Below are 15,689 nucleotides of genomic sequence, written 5' to 3' on the forward strand. Positions count from 1 at the left end.
CTACTTATGTGAGGAAGGTTTATATCACAAGACAATTTATATTACTTAAAGGACACTCTAAACAACATGATCACTACAGCTCATGGAGTCTTCTAGCAACCCAGCAAAAAGTTGGACAAAAACCTGGATTCTTTCACCAAGATGCAGAATAGTGACCAGGTTATAGGAACAAAGTGGGGTCAGGCTTTAGGTGATATGAAAGCCCTTTTTTAAAAACCACTTACAATATTTTACAAAAGCCAAGGGGTGTACACCAAAACCACTGCAATGGGTAGTAGCTGTTATTTTGCCCATGTCTGATTAAACTGATACTTTAGTTACCAGAACCATTACAGCCTAATGTAGTGGTTCTGGTGTCTGCAGCCGGAGTACTGTAAGTGCTGATTTTTCAGACAAAAAGCAGATTTTGACACTCAGATGGCCACTCAAGGGACTTTATAGTTTAGCACTGATGTTCAGAGTCTCCACGGTCTGCATGGAGGTTCTGAACGTCCCTTATAAATATGCATTAATTCAATGCATCTCTGAGGGGATGCTGATTGCTGTTGTGTGGCGATTTGCCGCGCATGTGCACTAGCCTCCCAATGCTCCAGTGATTTCAACCACGAAGGCGGTAAGAGCTGCGGCGAGACCAGCGTCTGAGAAAAAGTAAACAAAATCACCTTTCTCATACGATCTCAGGGGGGCTGGAACCTAAATAGTGGGTTTAACACTATAGTGTTAGGAAGACCTGTTTGTATTCCTGACCCTATAGCGTTCCTTTAATAGTTTCATATCCACATTTGCTCTATGCTCGAGTGGAAAATTTGGACTAAAATCGCTGATTTTGTGAAATTCTTGCACTCTGCTATAATCACAGCATGGGAGATTTTACCTAAATTTTACCATTCAGGTTTCAATTCACTACAATTTGGAGATTAATGACTAAGCACCTATATAACCACTTTTCAGTAGAACTCCAGCCTGAACCAAATGGTTAAGCATCGCAATGACTCTAATCTAGGGATTGTTTATACTTCCATTTGATATCATGAATATTGAAATCCACATTTCAGAAATGTGGAAAATGAAGTGTTTATGTATTATATTAATTATTTTCCACTCCGTTTTGTGCTTTTCATATATATAGCAGGTACTTCACACTCATTACAACCCATTTCATTGTCCACATGGTTTTATATTATTCATGGATTTTGAAATTTGATTTTTCAATCCTTTATTATGCTAGACACAGAGAAGCTCATGTCCCAGAAGTCAGTGATACACATTAAAAAAAATATAAAGAAAATGTAATTTTATAATGTAGAATAATTGGCGTCTAGGGATATTTTATACATTTCCTACTTTGATTCATTTTGCATTAAAATTGAATTATTTTCTTATTTAGAGCTTGCATTTTTTAGGCAGATATACAATATCTATTGATTTGTTATTTGTTAAAATTGTTATTTTCTATTTCATGGGGGATATAAAATGTCTGCTGTTTTATGCCTGTTTTCTCTCCTGAAATTATAGATGCAATAAATGTGATTTTCAGAGACCAGTAAATGGGATTGCATGATTTTTTTTTAGCAGTTTGGGTTAATCCCTTGACCTGCAGGGGTTTAAATGCTTTACAGACTCCTAATACACCTGTAAATGGCTATTAAAAAATGTTTTGTTTTTCTGTAACATTAACTATTCCTACTATCGATCTATGTATTCTATGTATTTATATGCACAAACTTTACTAAAAAAATAAATTTAAAAAAGCCCTGCCATTAGTAGCTGGTTTATGTAGAAATGTGTTCTGTAGACACACTGTTGATTTAAAGGAACACTGTAGTGTTAGGGATACATGTTTGCATTCCTAATACTTTAGTGCTCGAGTGGCTGTTTAGGTGTCCATCCCCTCCCTTAGATTGCAGTGAAAAGGTGTTTAACTATACTTTTCTCCCTCGCCATGGCTGGCCCCATAGGAAATCATAGGGAGGCTATTGCACATGCGTGGCAAAATGCAGCGCTGTGCCAGTCAGCGTCTCTTCATAGAGATGTATTAAATCATTGCATCTCTATGGGGAGTGTTCAGCATCTCCATGCAGAACGTGGTGATGCTCAACGTAGGTGCTACACACAATGCAGCACTGACATAGGAAGCACCTCTGTTTGCCGTCTGAGTGACTGCCACTAGAAGTGTTACTAGGCATCAGTGTAAACACTGCCTTTTCTCTAAATTGGCAGCATTGTCATTGAAAAGCCTGCAGGGACAGGCCATAGACACCAGAACCACTACATTAAGCTTTAAGTACAATTAATAATATCTTGACCAACAAATGGGACAATATTTAAAGGGACAATATAGTCACCAGAACAACTACAGCTTCATGTGGTTGTTCTTGTGAGTATACTCATTCCCTGCAGGCATTTTCATGCAAATACTGTCTTTTCATAGAAAAGGTAGTGTTTACATTTCCCCCTAGGGACACCCTCACTGGTCACTGGAGGTGCTTCTTGTGGCAGTGCTGCGCAGTAGGCAACACTGTCGTTCAGGGTCTCCACGCTCTGAATAAGGGAAGCTGAATTTTCCTCATAGAGATGCACTGATTCAATGCATCTCTATGAGAAGGTGCTAATTGGCTAAAACCGTGTTTGATCCCGCCTCCTTGCTGATTTCAACAAGGAGGCGGGATGGGGACAGCAATGCTTTCCCTATAGGAAAGCATTGGATTGGCTAAACATCGGCAGTTCTGATGTCACCAAGGGGACCTGCGCGGTGCTGGAAATAAGGTGTTTTCACCTTTTCTAAGGGGGGCAAGCCACCTAAATGGTGGATTAAACACTAAAGGGTCAGGAATACATGTTGGTGTTCCTGACCCTATAGTGTTCCTTTAAACCTTTGTAGATCTGATGTTTCCTATTGTGTTGTATCTGTGTTATGTTGGATAACCTGTAAATCTGGGATTTTAAAGAGTGCCTCTTGGTACTCCTCTTTCTATGCAGGTTTTCAAATATTTTTTCCACTTCTTGTGCAAGAACGAAGTGGGCTGGTCATTAGCTTATATGTGCTGATTTGATCATGAAATACTTGCACTAGGGGTTCCAGTCTTTACGGAAAGAGTAAAAACCTTTTGTACTACCAATACAAATATAGTAAATTATTTTATTTTTTTTTCAACACAGTCAGAAATCGGTTTTGGAAAGATGGAAACATACGTTAAATTGGAAAAACTTGGAGAGGTTAGTAACTTATTGCGGGGTTTGTTTTTGATATTTAATCGTTAAATTTTTTTTAAAAATGTTTTTTATAGTGATCAAAATTACATAAATGGAATTACACACTCTTTAAACTTAAAATGATCTCATTGACCCATCCTTCATCGGCGATGTAACACATTCATTATGCTCTTAGAATTTTTAATGTGGACTTCATTGCACTTAGGAAGGTAGTGCATCTGTTCCAACAATGGAAATCCACTGAAATAGCATGGAGACCCAATTTGATGTCCCACTTTAGAAGTTAAGAATCTGCATGGAATCTCTCCTGCAGCCTGACTGATTAGAATGTCATGGCATTCAGATACAAAATCCCCAGCATTGTACAGTTCTGATTCAGTTTTATTGATCATGCTTCAATAAAGTGTAACCATATGATTGATCTTCTGCCATTCAACGACTCCAAGAACAATCAACGTGACATTACCTTGGTTCAGAAATAATTTTGATAATTATGCCCTCTAGTGTTTTTTGTTTTGACTGAATAAGACAGAATGTTAGATGTAAGAGTCTACTTTAAGGTAGACTTTAAGATTGATTGGGCATTAAATGTTAACAAGCCTATGTTAAAATAGCCTAGAGAGAATCAAGAACATGTGTTTTATTATATGAATTCACGCTGATGTGGTAATTAATATGGCTGTGACATTATTTTTTCTAGACAAAGGAGATCTTTTTGTCTGAAATGTCCACGTAGAGTAATCTATATGAAAGAACAAAAGTTAATTAATTATGGTGGCAGTGTCTGGAGGTGAAATGTTTTAACATTACCTATGTTCCTCAGAGGAAATTGCAGAAACCTGATGGTTGGTTGTTGGAATAGTATGTGTACTACTGATGGTTGGTTGTTGGAATAGTATGTGTACTACTGGTGGTTGGTTGTTGGAATAGTATGTGTACTACTGGTGGTTGGTTGTTGGAATAGTATGTGTACTACTGGTGGTTGGTTGTTGGAATAGTATGTGTACTACTGGTGGTTGGTTGTTGGAATAGTATGTGTACTACTGGTGGTTGGTTGTTGGAAGAGTATGTGGTTGGTTGTTGGAATAGTATGTGTACTACTGGTGGTTGGTTGTTGGAATAGTATATGTAGAACTGGACAGTGAAAGGGACATGTCCACTTGGCTGCTAACGAGGCCTTGGGTTTGATTTTATATTATACAGGCATGGGTCATTGTGTCTATGAGTAAATCAATCTATATGTGTTTCACAGGGTACTTACGCAACTGTGTTTAAAGGAAGGAGTAAACTGACCGAAAATCTTGTAGCTCTGAAAGAAATCCGTTTAGAGCATGAGGAAGGTGCACCATGCACAGCTATCAGAGAAGGTAAAATGGGCAGCCTAATGATTGTCTAATATTGTTTGTATTTGTCAGCCTATTTATTTGGAAAATAGTTCTCATGGTAATATGACGTTCTTGCTTTGTTTTTTAGCCTATAGCCATGTTACACAAGGAGAATTTTCCTGCATTTCTTCTCTTTTTACTACTGTTTAACTATATTCAGTTAATATTGGTTTGTTTGTTTTGTTAAGTTCTTTAACCCCTTCATTGTCCACCACAAAAATCTACTTTGACCAGGTGCCCTGATTTTCCTTATTTTAGCCGTCCGTGAAATAATATTGATAGAACTTGTCTGCTGATTCAGAGTTCAGTGCTTGCTTTAACACTCAATGCTCTCTGCCCTCTGTGGGTGTGTTCTTAATATGTTTGTCGGCCAAGTAAATAAGGATAGTATCAAACTTTAGTGAGTTAAAGGGACACTCCATTGCTTGAAAGAAAAAAAAAATCACTATTTAATAGAAATACATGAATGCATTCTAATAATGCCTTTTTTTTCATAGGGGCTATATCTAAAAGCAGCTTGCACAGCTTCAGATCTCTCGTCTGCAGCCCTTACAGTTTTGTATTCCTGACACTGTAGTGTTACTTTAATTTTTAAGAGTGCCAATTTCCATTGAAATCTGCACTTATTGTAAAATATAAAAAGGACACACTCTTCCCACATAAGGCACTTCCAAAAGCTAAAGTTCATTAGGTGTTTGGAGTGTTCCTATAAGTATAGCATGGCAAGGTACCCTCATCTACACCACATTAAATTCACTTTAAGATGTGAAGCCGATCAAAACTTCACCCCCAGATCGGCATTGCAAGTGGCAAAAACTGGTTGCAAAGGTGAAGGTTTAATGGATCTAGGGATCGGCCGATTATCGTCATTGGCCTATATTCTCTTAGTTTTTTTTAGCAATATCGGTATCGGCCAATAAAGATACTGATATTGCCGATAATGCAGACCAGGGCTGCCATCAGGGTCCTGGCCAGGTAAGAAGTAGGGTAGGGGGATTAAAACAATATTTACATTTTTTTTTTTTTCTTTTATATTTAAAAAAAAAAAAAAAGTTTACAAAAATTTAAACTCCCTACCCCCACCCTTTACACACTTAACATACCTACACAAACTACACAGACACACACACTGCATTAATTATTTACACACACACACACACACACACACACACACACTGCATTCATTATATAAACACACACACACACACTGCATTCATTATATAAACACACACACACATTGCATTTATTATATAAACACACACACACACACACACACACATTGCATTTATTACACACACACACACATTGCATTTATTATATAAACACACACACACACACACACACATTGCATTTATTATATACACACACACACACACACTGCATTTATTATATAAACACACACACACACACACACACATTGCATTTATTATATAAACACACACACATTGCATTTATTATATAAACACACACATTGCATTCATTATATAAACACACACATTGCATTCATTATATAAACACACACACTGCATTCATTATATAAACACACACACTGCATTCATTATATAAACACACACACACACTGCATTCATTATATAAACACACACACACACACACTGCATTCATTATATAAACACACACACACACACTGCATTCATTATATAAACACACACACACACTGCATTCATTATATAAACACACACACACACTGCATTCATTATATAAACACACACACACACACTGCATTCATTATATAAACACACACACACACTGCATTCATTATATAAACACACACACACACACACTGCATTCATTATATAAACACACACACACACACACACTGCATTCATTATATAAACACACACACACACTGCATTCATTATATAAACACACACACACACTGCATTCATTATATAAACACACACACACACACTGCATTCATTATATAAACACACACACACACACTGCATTCATTATATAAACACACACACACACACTGCATTCATTATATAAACACACACACACACATTGCATTTATTATATAAACACACACACACACACTGCATTCATTATATAAACACACACATTGCATTTATTATATAAACACACACATTGCATTCATTATATAAACACACACACTGCATTCATTATATAAACACACACACTGCATTCATTATATAAACACACACACACTGCATTCATTATATAAACACACACACACACACACTGCATTCATTATATAAACACACACACACACACACTGCATTCATTATATAAACACACACACACACACACTGCATTCATTATATAAACACACACACACACACACTGCATTCATTATATAAACACACACACACACACACTGCATTCATTATATAAACACACACACACACACACTGCATTCATTATATAAACACACACACACACACACTGCATTCATTATATAAACACACACACACACTGCATTCATTATATAAACACACACACACACACTGCATTCATTATATAAACACACACACACACACACTGCATTCATTATATAAACACACACACACACACACTGCATTCATTATATAAACACACACACACACACACTGCATTCATTATATAAACACACACACACACACTGCATTCATTATATAAACACACACACACACACTGCATTCATTATATAAACACACACACACACACTGCATTCATTATATAAACACACACACACACACTGCATTCATTATATAAACACACACACACACTGCATTCATTATATAAACACACACACACACACACACTGCATTCATTATATAAACACACACACACACACACACTGCATTCATTATATAAACACACACACACACACACACACTGCAGTCACTTCACACACATATATTCATAAACCATTCTGACTGGCATGTATATTTTGTGCATTTACCTTAATAAAAAAAAAGATTTGCATAAAAATAATAAACATGTTCAGTTAACAGTAGATTTGTGTAGAAATAGTTTTTTTTTTTTTTAACTGGTAAATGTACAGAATATTGGTATCGGTAAGTTGTCGGCTATCGGCCTGAAAGTTCACAGATTATCGGCTCTAAAAAATCAATATCGGTCGATCCCTAAATGGATAGGGAACACAAATCCTGTTATTTCATGAACACAGCTGAAATAAGGAAAAAGGTCACGTGCAGGTTTCACTTTTACAAGCTTTGGCATTTGCACAGTAAACAGTTCTTGAGTTTTAATTATATTTGATCTCTGCTTAGTCACTGCTAAAATTGTCAGTTTATGATCCCTCTTATTAACCCCTCCAGGACCAGTCATAACGTGCTATACGAGGTGTTCTCACTGAGGAATGCTTTTGTAAAATGTAACCTCTTTATGATGGATTTTAATTTTCCAACTTTTTTAAGATCTGTGAATAGATTTTGTGAGCGGTTAATCTGAAATTACTCCAGTTTGAAAATGATTAAACTTTGTAAATCAGTTTAAAATTTGTAAGTCAAATTATATAAACATAGCGTGTCCTCTTCCAGACCCAATTTACTATGGCATCATATACTTTTGGTCCTTTTGGGGTTAACAAAAGAGTCAGAGTGTAGCATCTGTTTACTTTTATTATTTCCAGTATCTACCCCTGACTGGGATAAATCACTGGGGAAATAATCTGGATTAGGTGCTTAATTTAAGGAACTGTGAAATTGTAATGTGATTACTGTTCACTGTAAATAAATGTACTGTCACAGATTAATTTGTGTTATTTGGTCTTCTGCAGTATCCTTACTAAAGGACCTGAAGCATGCTAATATTGTCACTTTGCATGACATTGTGCACACGGACAAATCGTTGACACTTGTGTTTGAATATCTGGTATGTACAAAAGCTAAGTATTTTGTTATATTTAAGGGAAATTGGTTAAAGAACAACTGGCACTTATGTAGACATTTCACCACTGAATAAAATAATTGAAATCACCACTGACGTGTGTTAAGCTTTCTTCTTACCTGTGATCCTCCATTTTCTGTGACATCACAGTCCAATTCAGTCAAGGCACAACCAGGGCACACAATGCAAATGAGGAGGAGTAAAGAAATATTGTTTACGTTTTTCTTGTACTACTAATTATGTTCAGTGGCTGAAAATGGTAACATTTAGAACTATGATGGACAGGGAGCCAAGATGGAGGCAGCCAGTTCCATGATAGATGTGTGTATTTCTATATTTAGTTTTTTTTGTTTTTGTTTTTTAAGACTTTACAAAACCATATTTTTTTCAATATAGGGGATAAGTAAACAGAATATTAATATTAATGGAAAGTGAGAGTTCCCCTTTAAAGAAGAGGTATGCTTTTTATATCCATGTACAATTGACATATTATTGCAAATAATTAGATTACATGTAATATGGCCTCTTGTTATACATATTCGGTTTTAAGTCATACATGTAAGTAAATACCTTATTCTATTTCAACTCCTAGTTTACCTTTCCCTTTAAGGGAGGTCATCTTTAAGTTGTTTTTATTTGTTTATTTTTTATTTTTTCCACTTCAGAATCACCACGTTTCCTAGCAAACACATGTGGAATTTGAGTGTTTCAACTGGCTCAGAGCGTGTTTTTGCTTGCCAGTTGCCTCAAGGATTTCTGACATTTTTTAGCTCTTGATTCCAACATGGTTTTTGTTCAGAGAAGCAGTGTTTGTGTTATAGAGACATACTTTAAAAATGGCAGCTTAGGCTGAGAGAGTGTAAGCCAGGAGATGCACTGAAAAGGGATATATAGAAAATTATCCATGCAACTGCTCTAATATATTTAGTTTGAATAATAATGAAATATGACTAGGTTATCATCGTTGTTTAAAAAAAAAAAAGTTTTAAGGCTATGAAGCGAGTTCGATTTTCATTTGGATCAGACCTCTATTTTATGTCTGCCAATAAATCGTCTTTTTTAAGGTCCCTCTGTCTAACTTTTGATGTGTATGAGGCATAACCTAAATTTGGGGCAGTAAAACTCACTGTAATGGCTACACTATATGTGATGAGAAATCTGTAAATGTAAATAGGATACATGCTATCAATTGCACAATATAGAGGACTCGGAGTCTGTTGCAAAACACCAATAAATGTATGTTTTAGTGAACCTGGATAGTAAGCAGAGAACATGTTTAAAACCACACCTCATCAATTTTGTTATATTAAAATATTACACTCTGGAATTATTGTAATCTAGCATTCTCTGAGATTAATTGCTGTAAATGTGCTATTTAATTGCAGTTAATTTGAATAGTTTCAAGCACTAATCACGTCTTATACGGCTGACTAGAGAAAAGTGTGAAATGCATCCTTTTTAACACTTGCGGCACCATTGGCAGCTCTGTTTAAAATTTAGGTCATATCAGTGTTGTAAAATGTTTTGGTGCTCCAGTACTTCTGTTTGAGGTTGGAGAAGTACTAGATCATTGGTGGTTTATAAGAAGCCAGAGAACTGCAGCCCAGGCAGCAAAGCACACCCTTCCCTACTTTGTCTTGTACTAAAATGAGCAATTACACACTATTGCTGTGAAAGAGAGGGTAATGTCACATGGTGCTGAAAATGATCACGTCCTTCTGTCTAGACCAACTGAGAAGAGGAGATGCAGAGATTCCAGATTCCATGGGGACTCTGGGGTTTGCACTCTCCTGCACCCCTTACAAATCCTTATTGCTAGCCCAGTGGGAGAGTTGTTTTTTACTGAAATCTTCTGAACTCCTACCACAGTTTTGCTCTGCCCTACAATATACTTGATTCCTGACCAAAGTATTCATATTACTATGTTTTGTGTGTCAATTCTTAGTTCTGCCCCAGTCTTTTTGACTCTTTCATTAACAAAGAGTTGTGCAATGTGATCATACGTGGAAACATTGTAAATCCGTTAACTCTGAGATCCCTCACATTTTGAATCCTCTAATACAGGGGTTCCCAACCCAATCCACAAGTAACCCCTACCAGTCCAGGATTTAGGGATCACCCTGTTGTGTCTGAAGTGATATTTACATATATTTTTTTCTTTCTAAAAACATCTTAGACACAACAGGGTAATCCTTTAAATCCTGCACTGTTAGGGGGTACTTGAGGACAGGGTTGTGAACCACTGGTCTAATAGCAAATTATGAAAATTCTATCCCTTGTGATAAACCTTCCTCACAAAAATGCCAACATGAGCAAATCCTTAGATGTGCCACCGGTATTCACTGAGCAATGTTACGCATTCTGTGATTATAAGAAAAACAACTTTTTTGAGGTTCGGCCGCCTACTTTTAAAGGAATATCCCGGAGGCTGTGTTCCCCTTTGAATGTGCTACTCCAGGGTCAAATCCTGTTAGTTCCCAGGTGCAAATACAATGTGTCACTAATGTATTGGTCCCAGAAATAGTGTCACTTCAGATGACTTGACTTTAAGTCTTTGGTTTAACTATGTCACATTAACCCTGAAGTCTGTCCACATGAATGCTTCACAGTTCATTACAGCAGATGAGTGATGGCTAATCTTTGTCTCTCTAGCTCTTGTGAGCAGTTTTCCCGTGATTGACAGCCTGCTTTTTAACATAGCCCTCCACTTCAATTTAATATTTTTGGATACATTTTTCAAATGGTTCATCGACAAAATTCAAGATTAAAGTCTGGGACTTTTTAAAAAGTAAAATTTTTTAAAAGTTTATCAATTAATATTATATCATTTGAAAAGCTTATCCAAAAATATTCTATCGAGGCCATCATTTCCCAACATTCAGAGTGCCAAAAGTTAGCTTCATTGCCAACAGACCTTGTTTGCGTACAGCTTGTCATACAGTGTTCCATCAACGGCTGGAAACCAAGAGGTTAGCACAGTTTTTTTACTGTAGAGGAATCAATTTAACACTTGGGGTGTTTTGCTCAGGTGAGCAAAGTATTATTTGGTATCCAATGTTAAATTAAATCTTTTGATAGAAGGCTGTTTAGAGAAAATAAGATTTTCATGTGAAAAGCACCTAGTGTACACAGTTGTTAATTTTTTTTTTTTCTTTAGGACAAAGATTTGAAACAGTATATGGATGATTGCGGCAATATTATGAGCATACACAATGTAAAGGTATGTATTTAGCTGATAAAAATGTGTGTTGCATTAAAGAGCAAGCAGCCAGGGTTAAAACCTGATCAATGCACTTGGAATCCCCACTACTTAAAGAATCACTATAGGGTCAGGAACACAAACCTGTATTCCCGACCCTATAGTGCTAAACCCACCATTTAGGTGGTTTGTGCCCCCCCTTAGGCCCCCAATAAAAGTTTAAAACTCACCTTATTTCCAGTGACGTGCGGGTCCGCCGGCGCTGGCTCCGCCCACTTTGTTACATCTTTAAAATGGGTGCTTTTTAGTCAATCCAATGCTTCCCATAGGGAAAGCATTGGATTGGCTAAAATCGGCACGGGGGCGAGGCCAAATGCCATCGTGGCCAATCAGGACCTCCTCATAGAGATGCATTGAATCAATGCATCTCTATGAGGAAAATTCAGCGTCTCCATGCAGAGTGTGGGGACGCTTAACGGCAGGACTGCTTACTGTTAAGCCCTGAGCCAGGAGGCCCCTCCAGTGCCCATCTAAGGAGTGGCCGCTTGAAGGTGTCCCTAGGGGCAATGTAAACACTGCCTTTTCTCTGAAGAAATATTAAAATGCTTGAAGGCAGCTTTTATACTCACCAGAACAACACTTTAAGCTGTAGTTGTTCTGGTGACTATAGTGTTTCTTTAACATATAAATAATGTCTTTGTTGAACTTCCTGGCACTTAACGCAGAGTGCTTTGGAAGCAACATTGTGTATTCATTTAGTAATATCTTGTTTGCAGAGCCGTATTCAAAATGAGAGGTATTGTTTACGGCATTTTTAGTTCATTAACTGCTTTATATTGAAAGATTAAAATGAACAGCCTTAAGGAAAGTGAATCTGTCTGATAATGCATGCGTGTTTGTTTTTTGTGCCTGTCTGTCTCCGAACACAAACATAAGTATAAAAACATCTTTGAAAGAGGATTGTATGGGGAGTGTTGAATAGCACAGTTACTAATTAACAAATTATGTCTAGTTATTTTGGCTAAGATAAATGATTTTAAAGCATTGAAGGCTGGACATGCTGCCGTGAGTTGACAGAAGCACTGATAGATGTGCGTGTCGTTATTATGTTAGTGTATGTGTATATAATGTTTTGTTTGTTCCAGATATTTTTGTACCAAATTCTACGAGGCCTGGCGTACTGTCACAAACGAAAAGTGCTTCACAGGGACTTGAAACCACAAAACCTGCTCATCAATGAAAAAGGGGAATTAAAATTAGCTGATTTTGGTATGTGAAAGCGATTTTAGCTTTATGTAATTTTCTGTATATGTGCCAGGGTCCATACGTAAACTGACAATGAATACAATACAGGGGAACAGACTCTATAAAATCCATGTAATCGTTATATAATAAGTATGAAACTACTGCATACAAATATACATAAGTGATCCAAAACAAAATCTTACATCCCATGCAAAAAGTCTACAAACACATATAATATAAATGATGATTTGAAAGGGTATGGTAGGTCACACCCAAGTCATAGAATAAATAAACCTAGCAACACAAATTCTGGCAGAAACAACAACTATATTAATAGACCAATAACAATAGGATACATACCAGTCATGAATGACTGTACAACCAGCAAGTGTGTTAAAGGATACCAAAACAAACTTCCAATGTTTTGGCTAAAAGTCTCAATGGAGGAGGAACTTACGGTGTGTGCTCCTCTGCATTCTATTGTTGGTTCCAGCATCAATAAACAGCTGTCCTTTTCGGATTTTGATATCACAAAGTCTCTTGGCGTTTACTGAGAATGCTATGATACACAGAAAGCTTCCAGTGAGTGGCAGTTCTGTTGAGATAAGTCATTGGAGATTGGGTTGGGAGGACACGCATAAGCAAATACTCAAATAACTCTTTACAACATGGCTACACAGAAGGGCATTTCTACATACATGATACATCAAACTGCCAAAGTAAATGGCCTACTGCAGAAACAGTATAAGACCAAGCTCCATTCTATCTAAGATTAGGAAACGGACGCTACTGTGGGTACATGATTTCCAAAACTGGACACCTGGAGATTGACAGACCTCAATGTCTGGTGTGAGGAAATGTTTTATTTCATGGTGGTTGAGCATTGTTTGCCTACCATAGCATTCCTAAACATATTTTTTTCCCCTGTCCTCCATGTTTCAACTGATTATTTGAGCTGGATAACAAGCCATGTTACAAAGCACTCCTGATCTCATAGACGTTCCATGGATATGTCTTGGAATTAAATAAACTCCAATGGGCTGCACAGTCCCCATGTATAAATCCTTTAGAACACACTGTGGATGAGGTGGAACATGCTATGACAGCATGAACATATTTCTGAAAAATCCTTCAGACTTTTTTAAGCTGTTGATCAGCTGCTGATCACCTGGGACCAGATTAAAGAATGTTTGAACCACCTCACTGACTTTATCTCAGGATATAGGTAAACTGTAGACCAGATTGTGGGTGATATTACTGGGGAGCACACAATAGAACCAATTATAAGTATAGTAAAAAAACAACAAATATGTATTGATAAAGATCTAAAAGTATGACAGGCCTTGACATAAACCCTAAAAAAAAAATTAAAGATATTTTATATTAAAGCAACACTATAGGGTCAGGAACACAAACCTGTATACCTGACCCTATAATGTTAAAGGGACAATATAGTCACCAGAACAACTACAGCTTATTGAATTTGTTCTGGTGAGTAGAATCATTACCTTCAGGCTTTTTGCTGTAAACACTGTATTTTCAGTGTTTACATTACAACCTAGTGATAACTTCACTGGCCATTCCTATATGTATATATATATATTTATATATATAAACGTGACGTCCTATACGGCTTCCAATCACTTCCGGGTTGTAACGGACAGACTCACTCCTCCTCACTTCACCATTGGGTAAGTGCACTTTCTTTTAGATTTGTATTTGATATATAAACACAGTACTGTCATGTACTCTATGATCTTGAAAAAGACCCGGCAGGGTCGAAACGTCGATTGATTTTTGTACACTTTTTTTTTTGTCCACTAATTTGAAGACCTGTGAGTGCATTTTGATTTTTTTCATTTATGAGTGTATATATATATATATATATATATATATATATATATATATATATATATATATATATATATATATATATACATATGCTAAGGATCCTGTTATATACTAAAGGTAGGGATGAGTATTTCTAATTTTTAAATGTATTTATATAATTTCTTTATATATATGTGTCAGAGAGTGTTTGAAAACAGTCTATATGGTCTTCCCTAGAGATAGCCTCTATGGTCTTTTAAAAGGATCACAATCCTGACCCTATAGTGTTAAAACCACCATATAGCCCCCCTGGGCCCTTCATGCCTCCATAAATATAGCAACATCTTACTGTATTCAAGCCTGAAGCTGTAGATCTGCATGCAGTTTGCCTCAGGAAAAACAAGCAGTCGGCTAACATCATCAGAAGTGGTAGGTTGATCCAATCAGTGCTTCTCCATAGGATTGGCAGAGACTGACAAGGAGGCAGGTCAGGGGAAGAGCCAGCATGATTCAAACACAGCCCTGGCCAATCGGCATCTCCTCATAGAGATGAATTGAATCAATGCATCTCTATGAGGAAAGTTCAGTGTCTGCATGGAGAGGGAGGAGATACTGAATGTTTGGATGCATTTTAGGCAGCCATGACCCAGGAAGGATCTCTAACAGCTATGCATATGCTAAAGATCCTGTTATATACTAAAGGTAGGGATGAGTATTTCTAATTTTTAAATGTATTTATATCATTTCTTTATATATATATATATATATATATATATGTATGTATGTATGTATGTATGTATGTATGTATGTGTGTGTGTGTGTCAGAGAGTGTTTGAAAACCGCCTCTATGGTCTTTTTAAAGGATCCACTATAGGGTCAGGAACACAAACGTGTATTCCTGACCCTACCTTTAGTATATAACAGGATCCTTAACATATGCA

The 15,689-nt window shown here is 36.7% G+C and overlaps 1 protein-coding gene across 3 annotated transcripts in view; it reads left to right on the forward strand.

Annotated features, from left to right (window-relative positions):
• Positions 1–15,689, forward strand: part of CDK17 (cyclin dependent kinase 17) — a 182,584-nt gene that overhangs the window by 147,532 nt on the left and 19,363 nt on the right. For all 3 annotated transcript variants that reach the window (XM_063447170.1, XM_063447168.1, XM_063447169.1), the window contains exons 7-11: positions 3,160–3,216; positions 4,466–4,580; positions 8,365–8,459; positions 11,632–11,694; positions 12,819–12,942. In XM_063447170.1, the coding sequence (XP_063303240.1) occupies positions 3,160–3,216; positions 4,466–4,580; positions 8,365–8,459; positions 11,632–11,694; positions 12,819–12,942 (454 nt within the window). The remainder of the gene's footprint in view (positions 1–3,159; positions 3,217–4,465; positions 4,581–8,364; positions 8,460–11,631; positions 11,695–12,818; positions 12,943–15,689) is intronic.

Source organism: Pelobates fuscus, chromosome 3, assembly GCF_036172605.1.
Source record: "Pelobates fuscus isolate aPelFus1 chromosome 3, aPelFus1.pri, whole genome shotgun sequence".
Lineage (NCBI taxonomy): Eukaryota > Metazoa > Chordata > Amphibia > Anura > Pelobatidae > Pelobates > Pelobates fuscus.